The 19535-nt window shown below is 31.4% G+C and overlaps 1 protein-coding gene across 1 annotated transcript in view; it reads left to right on the top strand.

Annotated features, from left to right (window-relative positions):
- Positions 1 to 19535, top strand: part of LOC132744302 (fibrillin-2-like) — a 94241-nt gene that overhangs the window by 42342 nt on the left and 32364 nt on the right. The window contains exons 52-66 of the mRNA XM_060732968.1: positions 127 to 240; positions 501 to 620; positions 1827 to 1949; positions 2108 to 2224; positions 4138 to 4251; positions 7474 to 7593; positions 11592 to 11705; positions 12004 to 12117; positions 13952 to 14065; positions 15115 to 15228; positions 15507 to 15734; positions 16417 to 16536; positions 16857 to 16970; positions 17249 to 17365; positions 18746 to 18859. Of these exons, the coding sequence (XP_060588951.1) occupies positions 127 to 240; positions 501 to 620; positions 1827 to 1949; positions 2108 to 2224; positions 4138 to 4251; positions 7474 to 7593; positions 11592 to 11705; positions 12004 to 12117; positions 13952 to 14065; positions 15115 to 15228; positions 15507 to 15734; positions 16417 to 16536; positions 16857 to 16970; positions 17249 to 17365; positions 18746 to 18859 (1857 nt within the window). The remainder of the gene's footprint in view (positions 1 to 126; positions 241 to 500; positions 621 to 1826; positions 1950 to 2107; positions 2225 to 4137; positions 4252 to 7473; positions 7594 to 11591; positions 11706 to 12003; positions 12118 to 13951; positions 14066 to 15114; positions 15229 to 15506; positions 15735 to 16416; positions 16537 to 16856; positions 16971 to 17248; positions 17366 to 18745; positions 18860 to 19535) is intronic.

Below are 19535 nucleotides of genomic sequence, written 5' to 3'. Positions count from 1 at the left end.
TAAAACAACAACAACAACATTTTTTGAATTATTTTTTTATGTATTAACCCAGGATGGTTTATTTTAATTCTTCACACAAAAACTATGATTTTAAAAAGTTTTAAGATGTTTATGTTAATATTGTAGATGTCAATGAGTGTTTACAATCTCCATGTGCTAATGGTGGAATATGTTTGAACAGTTTTGGGTCATTTACGTGTGACTGTCCTTCTCAATGGAGAGGTCCACTCTGCAAAAATGGTACTCTACTAACTATTGGTTTATGTATATAAGTATACTCTAAGCTATTTTTTTCTTTGTTAATAATCCAAGCTGTGAGAATTATAGGAAGTATTGTCTATGTGGATCCATCTTTATACATCTTTATACATTTAATAATTTAACAAAAAGAACTTGTTCATGTAATTTTAATCACATTTTTAACATTAAAGAATGACATATATGTAATTATAATAAAAGACATCTATTTTAACATCTTGTTTCCCTTTTTTCTCTTCAAGATACAAATGAATGTCAGTTGAATCCATTTATATGTCTTCATGATGGTGTATGTATAAATACTGAAGGTGGATACAGATGTGATTGTGCTCAGGGCTGGGGAGGCAAACATTGTGAAGAAGGTATTAAAGGGCCAGTAATAAAGTGATAATTGTACCCCTTGTTCATCAGTAGATAGCTGTCATTCAACAGAAGATAACTGTTTATAAATGGTAGCCTGTCAACTCAACAAACTGTTTTAACATAACTTTTATGTCTGTAAAATGCTTTTTACATAAAAGAAATATTTAGTTATAACTGCAAACTTCAGTGGGTGTTCTATAATGAATAACTTAAATACTTTACAACATTTGTAGAGCAAATTTCATTCAGAGCAAATTCTTAATGTGAATGATAATCCATAATTTATACCTGATTTTTTTAAATCTCCATTTATTGCATGAATAAGTACACTGGAGCCTTGATAAAGTGCTCTCCGATATAACGCTCATTAAAAAAGTCTATGAGATGAAGCTTATCAAACATGATTGGCTAGGGAGTGTCTGACAATTGAGTAGTCTGACAAATGAGTAAATTAATTTTGATTGGTCTTTGTTTGGTCAGCGCTAAAACATTGTGCATATAATTAATCAATACAAACATCTTGAGCATGACGTAAGTCGGTAAGAACTGCTGCCTTGACAAACTATCAAAGGTACCGTCAATGTACATTGTCTTAGCACCTGTTGACACTTTGTTTTTTGAGAATGGTAAATCTTTTTAGTTTATATTCTTCACCAACAAAAGGAAATGTTTGAATTGCTGAATGTGAGTTTCTTTATTCGGCTGATTAAATAACTGAACATTTTTATCAAACATCCATTGCATCATTTAAATTGGATTCATTTTGATAGTTTTTTCTTCAAACATTATGTCTTTGTTTCTTTTCAAATCAGTTCTAAAAATGAACCCGCATCACTGTAAATAAAACTCTCAAAAAAGGCCAACAAGAAATCGAGTTGATTTTTATGGACAATTTTTGCAACCCTTTTTTGTCAACTTAAGGCTGCTTATATGTATGGTACTCAGTAATACTTTACAAAATAATATTAAATTGCATTACAAATCATTTTAGAAAATATACTAATATCCACTGATTGGTAAGTGAACAATTGTTACCGCTAATAAGTGTTAAAAGTTTTGGTGGTGGATGGGGTAATGTAATTACACGTTGAGCATATAAACGGTTACCCATTACAACATGGTCTTGAGATCATGGACCCCAACATGAGCATTTTAAAGGGCCTCCAGTGTATATTGTAAAGAAATATGTATATTTATCACTGCAGACAAGAATCCATGTTTAAGAATACAGTGTGTAAATGGTGGTACCTGTGCAGAATCTCTTACACAGACTGGGCTCTTCAACTGTATATGTCCACATGGTTGGTCCGGAGACAAATGTCAATATGGTAAGATTAACAAGTCTCTCAAATGTAAAACAACACAAGTTTCAATAAAAATATGTCATATATTTATACGTTTAGTTTATCAAAATAATTTAAGACAAAGGTCAACAATTTACACAATCAATACTTATCAATTTACTTTATTTTTCATTCAATTCCAGATGTGAATGAATGTTTGGAGTCAAACCCATGTAAGAATGGTGGAACATGCACAAATTTGATTGGTTCCTTTTATTGTCGATGTCCAGATGGTTTTGAAGGAGAAACATGTGAAATAGGTATGTCACATATTTCATTTGTATGTAAGCCACATATCTATATGTAAGCATCATATCTCATCTGTATGTAAGCCTGATATCTCATCTGTATGTAAGCCAGATATCTCATCTGTATGTAAGCCTGATATCTCATCTGTATGTAAGCCTGATATTTCATCTGTATGTAAGCCATATATCTATATGAAGGTCTCATATTTCATCTATTCATCTATATGTAAGCCAGAAATCTCATCTGTATGTAAGCCTCATATCTCATCTGTATGTAAGCCAGAAATCTTATCTGTATGTAAGCCACATATCTATGTGTAAGCCTGATATCTCATCTGTATGTAAGCCTGATATCTCATCTGTATGTAAGCCTGATATCTCATCTGTATGTAAGCCTGATATCTCATCTGTATGTAAGCCTGATATTTCATCTGTATGTAAGCCAAATATTTCATCTGTATGTAAGCCAGATATCTATATGAAGGTCTCATATTTCATCTATTCATCTGTATGTAAGCCTGATATCTCATCTGTATGTAAGCCAGATATCTATATGAAGGTCACATATTTTATCTATTCATCTATATGTAAGCCAGAAATCTCATCTGTATGTAAGCCTCATATCTCATCTGTATGTAAGCCAGATATCTTATCTGATGTAAGCCACATATCCCATCTGTATGTAAGCTGTATACCTCATCTGTATGTAAGTTACATATCTCATCTGTATGTAAGCCACATATCCCATCTGTATGTAAGCCTCATATCTAAATGTAAGCATGATATCTCATCTGTATGTTAGCTGTATACCTCATCTGTATTTAAGCCACATATCTCATCTGTATGTAAGCCACATATCCCATCTGCATATAAAGTCTCATATCTAGATGTAAGCCACATATCCCATCTGTATGCAAGTAACATATCCCATATGTATGTAAGCCTCATATCTAAATGTAAGCCTCATATCTCATCTGCATAATTATAAGCTGTATAACTCATCTGTATTTAAGCCACATATCTCATCTGTATGTAAGCCACATATCTCATCTGTATGTAAGTCACATATCTCATCTGTATGTAAGCATGATATCTCATCTGTATGTAAGTCACATATTTCATCTGTATGTAAGCCACAAATCTCATATGTATGTAAGTCACATATCTCATCTGTATGTAAGCCGTATATCCCATCTGTATGTTAGCCACATATATCATCAGTAACGGTATGTAAGCCTCATATCTATATGTAAACCTCATATCTCATCTGTATATAAGCCACATATCTCATCTGTATATAAGCTGCATATCTCATGTATGTAATTGTGTTTAGGATTTCAGTTATTTCACTCATTCAAAATAATTTCTTGTAATGTTTAGATATTTTCAGAATAGGATATTCATTTTTTCTTAACTTTGCAAAATTATGCTAACAATTGGAAAAATTATTAAAGATATACTGTGCTCATCCTTGAATAAATTTTTTTTTTCACAGAAATTTATTGAAATCTATGAAATTCTTATTGAATATGTCTAATTTGAATAACAGAATAAAAAAACTATGTATGGGAAGCTGCGTTCCGTATTACAGGTCAAGTGAAGTTGGTCTTTTCTTAAAAAACTGCCATTTTTTAAAATGACATTATATATTCATATTGTGACCACCTATAGTGGGTAGAATATTAAACATGACATATCTACTTTGTGTGAAGTTTAAACATGTTTCTTTTATATTTACAAGAGACTGTGTAGCAATTATCAATATTTTCTAATGTCAAACTTGAGCATAGTATATCGTTAAGTGTTTTAAAGGAATCAACTTACTTTTGTTCACCTAACTGTAGCTTGTAACAAGTGTACAATTTGTACTACAAAATACTGTATATGCTGTTTTATGATTATGGTGGTCATTATTCATTTATTAGATCGAAATGAATGCCTGAAGAACCCATGTCAGAATGGAGCTACATGTGTTAACACAATAGGTTCATACTATTGTGAGTGCATTGATGGTTGGGAAGGTACACATTGTGCTTTAGGTAAGGTGTTTTTATTTAAAAGTTACATTTGTGTGCACACCTACCTTGATCACAGTAAAAGGTAGCTTATCTTGGATATCTACAGGAGTGTTTAATATGAAAATCTGAAATGATTCTTGTGTAAAAAATAATCAAAATGGTTTCTATATAAAAAAAATCTAAATAGTATCTTTTAGAAAATGGTTCTGTACAAATAATTGGAATGATTTCTGACAATAGAACAAAGTTTTGTTTTCATGATAAATGATGACTTTCCAGTATACAGCCATGCCAGCCTGTACTGCAATGCAATCTGACAAATTGTATAACAGCTGCTTAATTTTGAGAATTTTTATGCTGTATCCTCTAAACTACCAGTATTTACACATTTTTCAACTTATTGGTATTTACACAATGTTTACTGGTTTCCTAGCAGTTTCCGGCCACAAATCGCACTTTTTAACAAATAAAAAAAAAATCAGTCTACAGAGGGGTACAAAACTTTGACAGGACAAAGTTAGGTACCTGTCCAACATTGCCATCTGTTTAATGTTGCACTTTCATTTTAATTTTTAATTTGAATATAGGCCTGAAACGAAACACCTTTTTTCACCTTTATTCAAAAATTCATAGCAGTTTTCCGGACCTTTTTATTTTGAATATAATTCAGTACCATAAAGCTATGTTAAGATTTACAAGACAAACAGAACTTCCCAACCTTTTCCGTGTCGTCTGCAAAAAATATTTTCCGAATTATTGATTTACCTAAAATGGGGTCTTAGTTATTGCCCATGGATATTCAAACTAGAATTCCCCAGGTGTTGCTTATTTTTGAAAGTTGCAAGTTCTTTTATGAAACATAAAATCCCCCGGGAAATACTTCAAAACATTTTAAAGTCGTTGTATTTTTTTTAAATTTTCCCTGTTTACAAAGGAAAAAAAAAGTTTTCTCTGATTGATAAAGGGTAATAAGGGATGCTTACGGTAAAAATTAACTGTATGGACAAAATAAAAACACCCGGGGGAAAAAACTCCCTGGGGGAGGGAAAACTGCTGGGAAAACCCAGAAAAAATTTTTCAGAAATTTACTTATTGTTAAACTACCATATTTTTTTTGGGTTTTAAAAACTACCAGTATTTATTTGGGTTTAAACTACCGGGTTTTACACATTTTTTAAAGGTGAAAACGCTTTTTCCCGTGGTACTGCCCATAAAATGAAATTTAAAAACCAACTTTTTTTTAGTAAAAATTTGGGTTAATTGATAAAAATGGTAAAGGTACCATTTTAAAACATTTAAAAGCATAGTTTCAGGATTAACTGCTTCCAAAATCAAATTGCGAATGTGTTCAGGAAAGGTTGCCAAAAATATTATTTTAGGTATTTTGAGTGATCATTGACTACGCTGTCACCTTAGACTACTGGTATTTACACAGTGTTTAACATATCTGTATTTACAGTGTTTAACATATCTGTATTTACAGTGTTTAACATATCTGTATTTACAGTGTTTAACATATCTGTATTTACACAGTGTTTAACATATCGGTATTTACAGTGTTTAACATATCTGTATTTACACAGTGTTTAACATATCGGTATTTACAGTGTTTAACATATCTGTATTTACACAGTGTTTAACATATCAGTATTTACAGTGTTTAACATATCTGTATTTACAGTGTTTAACATATCTGTATTTACAGTGTTTAACATATCAGTATTTACAGTGTTTAACATATCTGTATTTACACAGTGTTTAACATATCAGTATTTACAGTGTTTAACATATCGGTATTTACAGTGTTTAACATATCGGTATTTACAGTGTTTAACATATCGGTATTTACAGTGTTTAACATATCTGTATTTACACAGTGTTTAACATATCAGTATTTACACAGTGTTTAACATATCTGTATTTACAGTGTTTAACATATCGGTATTTACAGTGTTTAACATATCTGTATTTACACAGTGTTTAACATATCAGTATTTACAGTGTTTAACATATCAGTATTTACAGTGTTTAACATATCAGTATTTACACAGTGTTTAACATATCTGTATTTACAGCGTTTAACATATCTGTATTTACAGTGTTTAACATATCGGTATTTACAGTGTTTAACATATCTGTATTTACACAGTGTTTAACATATCGGTATTTACAGTGTTTAACATATCTGTATTTACAGTGTTTAACATATCTGTATTTACAGTGTTTAACATATCTGTATTTACACAGTGTTTAACATATCTGTATTTACACAGTGTTTAACATATCTGTATTTACAGTGTTTAACATATCTGTATTTACACAGTGTTTAACATATCTGTATTTACACAGTGTTTAACATATCTGTATTTACAGTGTTTAACATATCTGTATTTACAGTGTTTAACATATCTGTATTTACACAGTGTTTAACATATCTGTATTTACAGTGTTTAACATATCTGTATTTACACAGTGTGTTTAACATATCGGTATTTACAGTGTTTAACATATCGGTATTTACAATGTTTAACATATCTGTATTTACAGTGTTTAACATATCTGTATTTACAGTGTTTAACATATCTGTATTTACAGTGTTTAACATATCGGTATTTACAGTGTTTAACATATCAGTATTTACAGTGTTTAACATATCTGTATTTACACAGTGTTTAACATATCTGTATTTACAGTGTTTAACATATCTGTATTTACAGTGTTTAACATATCAGTATTTACAGTGTTTAACATATCGGTATTTACAGTGTTTAACATATCTGTATTTACAGTGTTTAACATATCAGTATTTACAGTGTTTAACATATCTGTATTTACACAGTGTTTAACATATCGGTATTTACAGTGTTTAACATATCTGTATTTACAGTGTTTAACATATCTGTATTAATAGTGTTTAACATATCTGTATTTACAGTGTTTAACATATCTGTATTTACAGTGTTTAACATATCTGTATTTACAGTGTTTAACATATCAGTATTTACAGTGTTTAACATATCGGTATTTACAGTGTTTAACATATCTGTATTTACAGTGTTTAACATATCTGTATTTACAGTGTTTAACATATCGGTATTTACAGTGTTACATATCGGTATTTACACATTGTTTAAACTACCAGTATTTACACAGTGTTTAAAAATCAAGGATGGCAGCTCTATTATACAAATTTATGAAGATAAAAGTTTACCTAAGCTGAAAATGATAACTATATTGTTGCAGATCGTAAAGAGTGTACAATGATGACTAACCCATGTAATGGTCATGGCATGTGTATTGAGTTAGCAGGTTCCTTTAGGTGTGAATGTGATAAAGGATGGACTGGACCTCATTGTAAAGAAGGTGAGTTAATAGTATTAATGAGAACCGAGGAGTCTTAGTGTTTGATATCAGCTATAGTGGATTCCTCCCTAGTATTGTCTGTGAATCGTATATCAGCTATAGTGGATTCCTCCCTAGTATTGTCTGTGAAATTTCATATATCAGCTATAGTGGGTACCTCCCTAGTATTGTCTGTGAAATTTCATATATCAGCTATAGTGGATTCCTCCCTAGTATTGTCTGTGAAATTTCATATATCAGCTATAGTGGATTCCTCCCTAGTATTGTCTGTGAAATTTCATATATCAGCTATAGTGGGTACCTCCCTAGTATTGTCTGTGAATCGTATATCAGCTATAGTGGATTCCTCCCTAGTACTGTCTGTGAAATTTCATATATCAGCTATAGTGGGTTCCTCCCTAGTATTGTCTGTAAAATTTCATATATCAGCTATAGTGGATTCCTCCCTAGTATTGTCTGTGAAATTTCATATATCAGCTATAGTGGATTCCTCCCTAGTATTGTCTGTGAAATTTCATATATCAGCTATAGTTGATTCCTCCCTAGTATTGTCTGTGAAATTTCATATATCAGCTATAGTGGATTCCTCCCTAGTATTGTCTGTGAAATTTCATATATCAGCTATAGTGGATTCCTCCCTAGTACTGTCTGTTGAAATTTCATATATTAGCTATAGTGGGTTCCTCCCTAGTATTGTCTGTGAAATTTTGTATATCAGCTATACTGATTCCTCCCTAGTATTGTCTGTGAAATTTTGTATATCAGCTATAGTGGGTTCCTCCCTAGTATTGTCTGTGAAATTTTGTATATCAGCTAAAGTGGGTTCCTCCCTAGTATTGTCTGTGAAATTTTGTATATCAGCTATAGTGGATTCCTCCCTAGTATTGTCTGTGAAATTTCATATATCAGCTATAGTGGATTCCTCCCTAGTATTTTCTGTGAAAATTTCATATATCATCTATAGTGGATTCCTCCCTAGTATTGTCTGTGAAATTTTGTATATCAGCTATAGTGGGTTCCTCCCTAGTATTGTCTGTGAAATTTCATATATCATCTATAGTGGATTCCTCCCTAGTATTGTCTGTGAAATTTCATATATCAGCTATAGTGGATTCCTCCCTAGTATTGTCTGTGAAATTTCATATATCATCTATAGTGGATTCCTCCCTAGTATTGTCTGTGAAATTTTGTATATCAGCTATAGTGGATTCCTCCCTAGTATTGTCTGTGAAATTTTGTATATCAGCTATAGTGGATTCCTCCCTAGTATTGTCTGTGAAATTTCATATATCAGCTATAGTGGATTCCTCCCTAGTATTGTCTGTGAAATTCATATATCATCTATAGTGGATTCCTCCCTAGTATTGTCTGTGAAATTTCATATATCATCTATAGTGGATTCCTCCCTAGTATTGTCTGTGAAATTTCATATATCAGCTATAGTTGATTCCTCCCTAGTATTGTCTGTGAAATTTCATATATCAAGCTATAGTGGATTCCTCCCTAGTATTGTCTGTGAAATTTTGTATATCAGCTAAAGTGGGTACCTCCCTAGAATTGTCTGTGAAATTTCATATATCAACTATAGTGGATTCCTCCCTAGTATTGTCTTGTGAAATTTCAAATATCAGCTATAGTGGATTCCTCCTAGTATTGTCTGTGAAATTTTCATATATCATCTATATAGTGGATTCCTCCTAGTATTGTCTGTGAAATTTCATATGTCAGCTATACTGGATTCCTCCGCTAGTATTGTCTGTGAAATTTCATATATCAGCTATAGTGGGTACCTCCCTAGTATTGTCTGTGAAATTTCATATATCAGCTATAGTGGATTCCTCCCTAGTATTGTCTGTGAAATTTTGTATATCAGCTATAGTGGGTACCTCCCTAGTATTGTCTGTGAAATTTCATATATCATCTATAGTGGATTCCTCCCTAGTATTGTCTGTGAAATTTCATATATCAGCTATAGTGGATTCCTCCCTAGTATTGTCTGTGAAATTTCATATATCATCTATAGTGGATTCCTCCCTAGTATTGTCTGTGAAATTTCATATATCAGCTATACTGGATTCCTCCCTAGTATTGTCTGTGAAATTTCATATATCAGCTATAGTGGATTCCTCCCTAATATTGTCTGTGAAATTTCATATGTCAGCTATAGTGGATTCCTCCCTAGTATTGTCTGTGAAATTTCATATGTCAGCTATACTGGATTCCTCCCTAGTATTGTCTGTGAAATTTCATATATCAGCTATAGTGGGTACCTCCCTAGTATTGTCTGTGAAATTTCATATATCAGCTATAGTGGATTCCTCCCTAGTATTGTCTGTGAAATTTCATATATCATCTATAGTGGATTCCTCCCTAGTATTGTCTGTGAAATTTTCATAATATCATATATAGTGGATTCCTCCTAGTATTGTCTGTGAAATTTCATATATCATCTATAGTGGATTCCTCCCTAGTATTGTCTGTGAAATTTCAATATATCAGCTAATATGTTGATTCCTCCCTAGTATTGTCTGTGAAATTTCATATATCAGCTATAGTGGGTACCTCCCTAGTATTGTCTGTGAAATTTCATATATCAGCTATAGTTGCTACCTCCCTAGTATTGTCTGTGAAATTTCATATATCATCTATAGTGGATTCCTCCCTAGTATTGTCTGTGAAATTTCATATATCATATACACTTAACAAAACTTATAACTGTGCAGTTTTTAAATGTGAATAACTTTTTTATTACTTGACATTTTTTACCCAAATTTTGGAATTCATCGTTTGAATGGTTTATTTTTACAATGCTATATTCAGAAATAACGGTTATTTTTGCTGTGTGCGTTCATCCGTGACATGACATAAACAACAAAGTGCACGTGAGGATGACAGGTGGAGCTAAATGAAGTTATTATTGACTATCAAGGATTCTATTAAAATAAAGACATCCCAATAAACATAAATTTATTGCAGAATTTTTGCAATTGAAAGAAAAATGGCCGTCTAGAAGTTTTACGCTAGGGAATTTGCATTTCGGGCGCCCATTTTGAAAAATAAATTTGCATAATATTTTCTCTCAAATAAACATATTGACTAAGATTTTACTTTAAAAACTAAAACAAACTTTCTTGGTACTTTCATATTAATGAAAATATTGTGTTTTGCATTGCTTTTAGTAACTGGATACAAAGCGTTACGGAGATCGACATAAAACCAGTCTTTACTGAAATTCATAAAGCAAATATTAAAATCACAGTGACATAATGCCCTGGAATTCATTGTAGTATTATACCCTATCGGTGATCCTAATGTTTTATGTTTGTATTTTAGTAAAATCAAGAGATTTAGACCTTTTTGCACACCATTATAAATACGCATTTTACAGAAATTTGAAATTAGGTTTTCGCGCAATCTTGCACACATCGCTATTTCTCAGTAAATACGAATTGCCCTGACATAAAAATCGATACCCATCATTGCACATATCTGTACTGTACTTTGTTAAAATTTCAGAGACCTATGTTTATTAGTATTTGAGAAAATTTGATTTTTATACGTGCACAGTTATAAGATTTGTTAAGTGTATAGTGGATTCCTCCCTAGTACTGTCTGTGAAATTTCATATATCCATGTTGAAACACATTGACTACTGATTGTGATATAAGTTTATAGTGTGGATTATCTGACACATCTTTTAATTATTCCAATACTGAAATCCCTCAAACTATTCCTAGATTATTCCCAGCCTAATGCATGATTGATTCAGCTTGGTAAGAGACAAATGTTAATAACAACATCTTGTGCCACTTTGTCCCAACATTAAATATTTACACCTTTTGACATCATGAGATGTATAAAGAATAGTTCTTCAATATTGTCATCAAACACTTGTAATAAAAGAGAGATTGAGTTTAAAGGAAAAAAGATACTTTCATGGGAAACAATCTCTTCACTCAGACTGTGTGTTGTTTATAATTGGTCTTTGATTTATTTAGATAAGGATGAATGTTTGCAAGTCACATGTCTACATGGAGGAACTTGTAAGAACATACCTGGTGATTTCTTTTGTGAATGTACATCAGCTTGGACAGGGAAATATTGCGAGAATGGTAATTTCTATGACAAAATTATTTCCATAAAATATGTTACTTTTAAAATTCTGTTTTTAAGTTAATGAACATAAATGTATTCTGGGTTTGAAAATACAAAATGCAACTTTATTCACCATGGATGAGGATAGGGCATAGTTACAATTGTTTGTTGGATATCATGTACACTTATGTAAATTTTTATTTAAAAGTTAATGCATGATAACCTCATTAGTTTAATTAATTATCTGTTAAGTTTCTAACAAGAATACATGATTGTTTAATATAATAAAATATAAGAGAATATCTTATCTTCTAGATGTCAATGAATGCCTTAAGATAGAGTGTTTGAATAATGCTACATGTGTGAACAGGGCAGGTACCTACCTGTGTGAATGTATGCCAGGATATACAGGAGAATTTTGTGGTGAAGGTAAGTGTATAAAGAGATAGATATTGTATCAATTAGTTATTGCCCTTTTTAATTTTATATACTTAATATTTGTATTTGACAGAACTCAAAAAACGTGTAGCAGGTATTTACTTGAAACTTTCTTGATTGTTAGATCACATAAAGGCAAGGTCCAGTGTTAGATCACATATAGGCTAGGTACAGTGTTAGATCACATATAGGCAAGGTGCAGTGTTAGATCACATATAGGCAAGATGCAGTGTTAGATCACATATAGGCAAGATGCAGTGTTAGATCACATATAGGCAAGATGCAGTGTTAGATCACATATAGGCAAGATGCAGTGTTAGATCACATATAGGCAAGATGCAGTGTTAGATCACATATAGGCAAGGTGCAGTGTTAGATCACATATAGACAAGATGCAGTGATAGATCACTTATAGGCAAGGTGCAGTGTTAGATCACATATAGGCAAGGTGCAGTGTTAGATCACATATAGGCAAGATGCAGTGTTAGATCACATATAGGCAAGGTGCAGTGTTAGATCACATATAGGCAAGATGCAGTGTTAGATCACATATAGGCAAGATGCAGTGTTAGATCACTTATAGGCAAGGTGCAGTGTTAGATCACATATAGGCAAGATGCAGTGTTAGATCACATATAGGCAAGATGTAGTGTTAGAATCGCATATAGGCAAGATGTAGTGTTAGATCACATATAGACAAGATGCAGTGTTAGATCACATATAGGCAAGGTGCAGTGTTAGATCACATATAGGCAAGATGCAGTGTTAGATCACATATAGGCAAGATGCAGTGTTAGATCACATATAGGCAAGGTGCAGTGTTAGATCACATATAGGCAAGATGTGCAGTGATAGATCACTTATAGGCAAGGTGGCAGTGCTTAGATCACATATAGGCAAGATGCAGTGTTAGATCACATATAGGCAAGATGCAGTGTTAGATCACATATAGGCAAGGTGCAGTGTTAGATCACATATAGGCAAGATGCAGTGTTAGATCACATATAGGCAAGATGCAGTGTTAGATCACATATAGGCGAGATGCAGTGTTAGATCACATATAGGCAAGATGCAGTGTTAGATCACATATAGGCGAGATGCAGTGTTAGATCACATATAGGCAAGATGCAGTGTTAGATCACATATAGACAAGGTGCAGTGTTAGATCACATATAGGCAAGATACAGTGTCTTTAACTTTTGCAAAATTTTGGAGTTAAACACGCTATTTGTTATGTTATATCATGCATAATTTTAGTCCCATTCTAATTAAAAGCAGCTCTTAAAAAGCTACATGTAAGAAATAAGTAGATTTGAACTTAAATCAGATTGTTTTAGTCCAGGGTGTAAATCAAAAAGTACTTGAGAAATCAACTTGAAATTGATAATAATATTTTGAGGTACATAATGCTATGAAGGTTCCTTCAGTGGATTTGTATCATTTTGAGGGGGATATCAATTCAAAGATTTACTTGTTATCTTGGTATCAAAAGTATCAGAGCCTGGCATTGACTATCTTTTTTTAATCTTTCAAGTGAGTGTTTTCTTCTCTGTAAACATTGGGGGCTTTATAATAGGAACCATCAGATATCTGTGGCGTAAAATCATATTGTCTGTTAGTCTATAGGAAGATAGTTGTAAACATATATTTAACAAAGACAGATCTTTTGCAATTATAAAGGGGCTTTATACTGGAAATCGGTTGTCAACAGATATTTGACAATTGACTTGGAATACAATAAAAGGTGATGTACTAACTATATAAGATTATGTACTAACTATATAAAACAATACTTGTATGTACTAACTACATTTTTTTTTCTCAGATGTTGATGAATGTTTGAAATTGCCTTGCTTTAACAATGGTACATGTGTGAATACTAAAGGATCATTTACTTGTTTGTGTCCTTCTGGATTTGAAGGCGAATTTTGTCAAAGAAGTAAGCATTTTAACTTTTTATTTTGATTACCTATATAGAAATACTTTAATGTTATATTTTACTGAAGTAATATTTTATTTTGATTACCTATATAGAAATACTTTAATGTTATACTTACTGAAGTAATATTTTATTTTGATTACCTATATAGAAATACTTTAATGTTATACTTACTGAAGTAATATTTTATTTTGATTACCTATATAGAAATACTTTAATGTTATACTTACTGAAGTAATATTTTATTTTGATTACCTATATAGAAATACTTTAATGTTATACTTACTGAAGTAATATTTTATTTTGATTACCTATATAGAAATACTTTAATGTTATACTTACTGAAGTAATATTTTATTTTGATTACCTATATAGAAATACTTTAATGTTATACTTACTGAAGTAATATTTTATTTTCAGTCCATGTTATGTAAAATCAAAGCAGTACATTAATGACTGTTTTGATAAATTATAGTCAGCAGTTATTCTTGTTTCTTTTATCACTCAATGTCCCTGGTCTTTTTACACCTATCTTTTTACAGCTTTTCTTGAAGCTTCATTCTGTCATTTTGTTTTAAAATTGTTCATAGAACTGTTTTCCATGCATAGCTTTGGGTGTCTTTGGTGGTAACAAAACAGGAAATCTTTAACAGCCTGTTGTGAAAAGGAAATTACCTGATTTTGATAATATTTTGCAGAAATGATCATAAGAAAGCCCTATAACTTAATTGTTACAGCAATTTGATTTGTGAACAAATATGGTTGCTAAGGAGTCTTTTCTGTAGATATATATACTTGACAAATCTTTGAAGACCATCTTGTTTAAACCTGGCCCTGTGTTCACTAAAAAATACCATCTTGTTTAAACCTGGCCCTGTATTCACTAAAAAAAGACCATCTTGTTTAAACCTGGCCCTGTGTTCTCTAAAAATGACCATCTTGTTATAAGATATTTGACATTGCTTTTCTTCATAAGCATACTAAATAATTTAAAAGAGTTTTAAGTTAACTTTCATTATCATCATTATAATTTGCTTTTATTTTTCTAGATGTGAATGAATGCTTGAGAAACCCATGTAAGAATGGTGGAACTTGCATTGACCTGATTGGTTCCTATGAATGTTTATGCCCAGATCAATGGTCAGGACCAAACTGTGACAATGGTACAGTTTTTTTTAATAGATCAGTGTTTAGTTTATCTCAACTTTCCAGTATTAAAGTTCATCCTTTCTCAGTACTTTTTATGTGGTTATTCATTTAAAAATCATAAGTTTTAAACAGTCTTGACATCACATGAACTTACACTTTGTAATGTTGTTATGATATATTTTTAGCAAACTAACAAAAAGTCAGTCATTATGAAAAAGTTTGAAAACTTGATTGTCAATAATCTGGTATGAAAAAGTCATTGCTTATTTATTGATTTTATTTTCATTTACAGATACAGATGAATGCTTTAGTAACCCTTGTAGCCATGGTGCCACATGCAGAAATATTCCAGGTGGATTTATATGTGACTGTACAGAAGGATGGACTGGTCCCACCTGTAAAATTGATGACAATGAATGCAGTCGTGGCCCTTGTTTAAATGGTGCTAGATGTGAGAACACTCTTGGATCATTCCAGTGCATTTGTGCTGAGGGATGGATGGGTGTACTATGTGATGAAGGTAACATTTAGCTTTGTCTTTACTAAAAATGATTACTGAAACATTTGTTAGCATTGCAGTTAGATATATATAATTATTACATGCTTTTCAGTGGTTTATAGAAATATATCAGTGATATATAAAACTGAATGGTGTTTCATGGAAATGACTGCTTGCACAGTACTGGAAACCAACTCAAAACATCGTAAATGACGTCACATTGTATTATAATTTGGCGCGCTTTTCATTTAGTATTACGTTAAAATGTTTTTAAATGTTTCTTTGCATATAATAAAAAGAAAATTTGTTTAGTTTAGTGTAAGATAGAAATATATTTCACCTTCTGAACACCAAAAGTTCATATTTCACTCAAGGCTGCGCCACTCGTGAAATATATATTTTGGTGCTCACTCGGAGAATTATATTTCGATCTTACACTGAACTAAACAAAGTTCCTCTATATCGTCCTTATCTTAAGATATTTTCAGTACAATAGAAAGTACTGAGTAAGTTTAGAACAGCACAAGAAATTTATATTGTATAGCCTTCCCTTTTATAATATTTGACCCTTTAAAGGCTTAATGTTCTGAATAGTCACTTTTCCAACTTCAATTTGAGTGATATCAAACTAAAATGTTGGCAGTTGATCAGTGAACAGTGTAAAATCATAGTTATATTAGTATATATAATATTCTGTTGTCAGATATCAATGAATGTCTCTATCCACTCCCTGTTTGTAAAAATGGTGGTACATGTCAGAATACATATGGATCATATAGATGTATATGTCCACCAGCTTGGACAGGAAAAGATTGTACAGCTGGTAAGTTAATATCCACTAATGAAATAATAGTGATATCTTACTAAATAGTCACAAATATTCTGAGTACATTTATGAACCAAGAAATTAATAAACATTAAATTATGTAGAAAATGTTAGAAAATATCTATTAAAATAGTAAAAACAGATGTGCGCAGTTAAATATATTATTAAGTAAAATCAAAGAAAAATTAACAAAAACTTCTAACTTCTTTACTTAATTTTTTTTTTAAATTTTACTTTTATGTATTATAGATAATAAAATGATTCTGTTTTCTGCATAAAACTGAGCTCAAAACATAAAACATTTTTGTATGTTTTAGATTTTAATGAGTGTTCTAGAATAGAATGTCTACATGGAGGGTTCTGTATGAACTTAAATGGCTCCTACAAGTGTGATTGTCCACCAGAATGGACCGGAGATATATGTCAAAAAGGTTCTTAAACATATTATTATAAATTATGTCCAACTTAATCCAAAACACAAAGTCTATGTAACACATGTATATAACAAGTTTTAAAATGAACACAGAATACAATAATTTTATGTTATCAAATTTATTAACCTTTTGTTCATCAATACAATTGTTTTCATTATTCTACTTTATTTAAGTCAATAAAATGATTTTTCTGATATAATGTATATGTATGTAAAAAAATCATAACTTATTACTACAAAAATAAAATACTAAGACCATAATAATTGTTGTTTCAGATGTTAATGAATGCCTTATGGCAGATGCATGTCTAAATGGTGGTACATGTAGAAACTTTGTTGGTTCGTATCGCTGTGACTGTCCGGATGGTTGGTTTGGTGATAAATGTGAACTTGGTAAGCTATTCACTTATAACTAGTGCCTTACTGCAATGTACTTATCCCTGTAGATCAAAATGTAATTAAAGCTGTAGAATGGCATATTATGAAACCTGTAGATTGACATGTTATGAAAACTGTAGATTGACATGTTAAATCAAAGCACAGAAGGTGCTGAATTTGTTTGGGTCTCAGAATGTCAGAAAGGTGAATGTTGTGAGATTATAAACCAATTTGTTTTTGTATAGTGCCACCAATGCTTTCCAGTGTTTAACTGTAGTAAATTGGCTATAAGACTAATTGCAACACTGATATTCAATGTTTATTTGACTTAAAAAAAATGAGTTGCCTAAACTGGGATTCGAACTTCAGACCTCTCGATTCATAAGCGAGCGTGCATACCCCTCGGCCACGGTGAAGTTATATGTTAACAGCTTGAAGAAAACCATATTATTCTAAATTAGGGTTTGTAACTCTTATTATTTTGACGCTAAACCTGTTGTTTAACACAGATGTAAATAATCATGAAGCTTACTGTAAGCATGTATATCTATAAAGAATGAAACAATATTAGAATTCTTCGACCATTCGGGAACTACTATGCTTGAAAATTAATGCGCCTGTCATTTGACAATCTTTACACATTGATCTCCCCTGAATTTTTCGGCGTTAGTGTACATATAAAGGGAAGTAACCGCTTCAAAAAAGTGGACTACTTTAGGCATTTGCAATTAACAGCATTAGGCTCTGAAATTTCGCTACCATTATTTGTTTGGTCTGACGACCCGAACAAATAAAAACTGTAGATTTACATGTTATGAAAGCTCTAGATTTACATGTTATGAAAGCTCTAGATTTACATGTTATGAAAGCTCTAGATTTACATGTTATGAAAGCTCTAGATTTACATGTTATGAAAGCTCTAGATTTACATGTACTGAAAACTGTAGATGGACATGTATGGAAAACTGTAGATGGACATGTTATAAAACTGTAGATGGACGTGTTATAAAACTGTAGATAACTGTAGATGGACGTGTTATAAAACTGTAGATGGACGTGTTATAAAACTGTAGATGGACGTGTTATAAAACTGTAGATGGACGTGTTATAAAACTGTAGATGGACGTGTTATAAAACTGTAGATGGACGTGTTATGAAAACTGTAGATTGACATGTTAAAAAGCTCTAGATTGACATGTAATGAAAACTGTAGATTGACATGTTAAAAAGCTCTAGATTTACATGTAATGAAAACTGTAGCTACAACATTGAACAGACTTTTATTAGTTTTGCCTGCATACATTAATTTTTCCCCAATCTGTGATAATATGTTCTATTTAAGCAAAACTTTTCCATAGGATTTAAGAAAAACATTTTTTTTCTTTTATCATTTAGATAGGGATGAATGTCTACAAAATCCTTGTTATAATGGAGGTTCTTGTACAAACACAGTTGGTTCGTTTAGCTGTAGATGTGCAGCTGGATGGACTGGACCCACATGTCTCATAGGTAACATATAACAAAAGTTATAATGTCAGATTTAATAAATAATTTGTGGTTAAATTTTTAAAATTCAAATTTATTTAAAAATGCATGTACTTTGATGTAATTAATTGAATGAATGTTAGAGGGTAGGCACTGAATACAGTAAAATCAGAGATGGCTGACATTCACAGTTAGCATGTATTACAGTTCTTACATACTTAACAATAAATGTGCATAACATACTTTAATCATGTTTATAAACTGTTAGTTTTTTATGATTATTAGAGAAGTTAATATTGTTGACAAATGTTACAGCATACAGAAGAATAAGTTTAGTACTCATGGAGATTTTTTTTTGTATGAAGTCACTTTTGGAGTATACTTTGGATAAAACATAATGCAAATGTGAATTAATAAAAGTGAAATTGGCCCTGAATTTATTCAATAGAATCTACTAGTGGCCTTTTGTAAGTAACAAACATTTTACCATGAAATGCTTTTTAACACCACTGGTTGGGGACCACCAAAACCGGACAACCACCAAACCCGGACAGCCCCTAAAATGTTTAATTTAGTATTTTCTTTTTTCAGTGGTTGTCAGTCACTTTTTTATAAACAATAAATGCGTGTTTCCTCTAAAATTAAGTAAAATCTTTTATTTCAACCTCCTTAAATGGTAATATTTTAATGTCTATTTCAA

Source organism: Ruditapes philippinarum, unplaced genomic scaffold (genome assembly GCF_026571515.1).
Source record: "Ruditapes philippinarum isolate M1 unplaced genomic scaffold, ASM2657151v2 ctg1632_1_1_1_1, whole genome shotgun sequence".
Classification (NCBI taxonomy): Eukaryota; Metazoa; Mollusca; class Bivalvia; order Venerida; family Veneridae; genus Ruditapes; species Ruditapes philippinarum.
The sequence above is the reverse complement of the archived record's forward strand: the minus strand, read 5'-3'. Positions and strand labels throughout refer to the sequence as shown.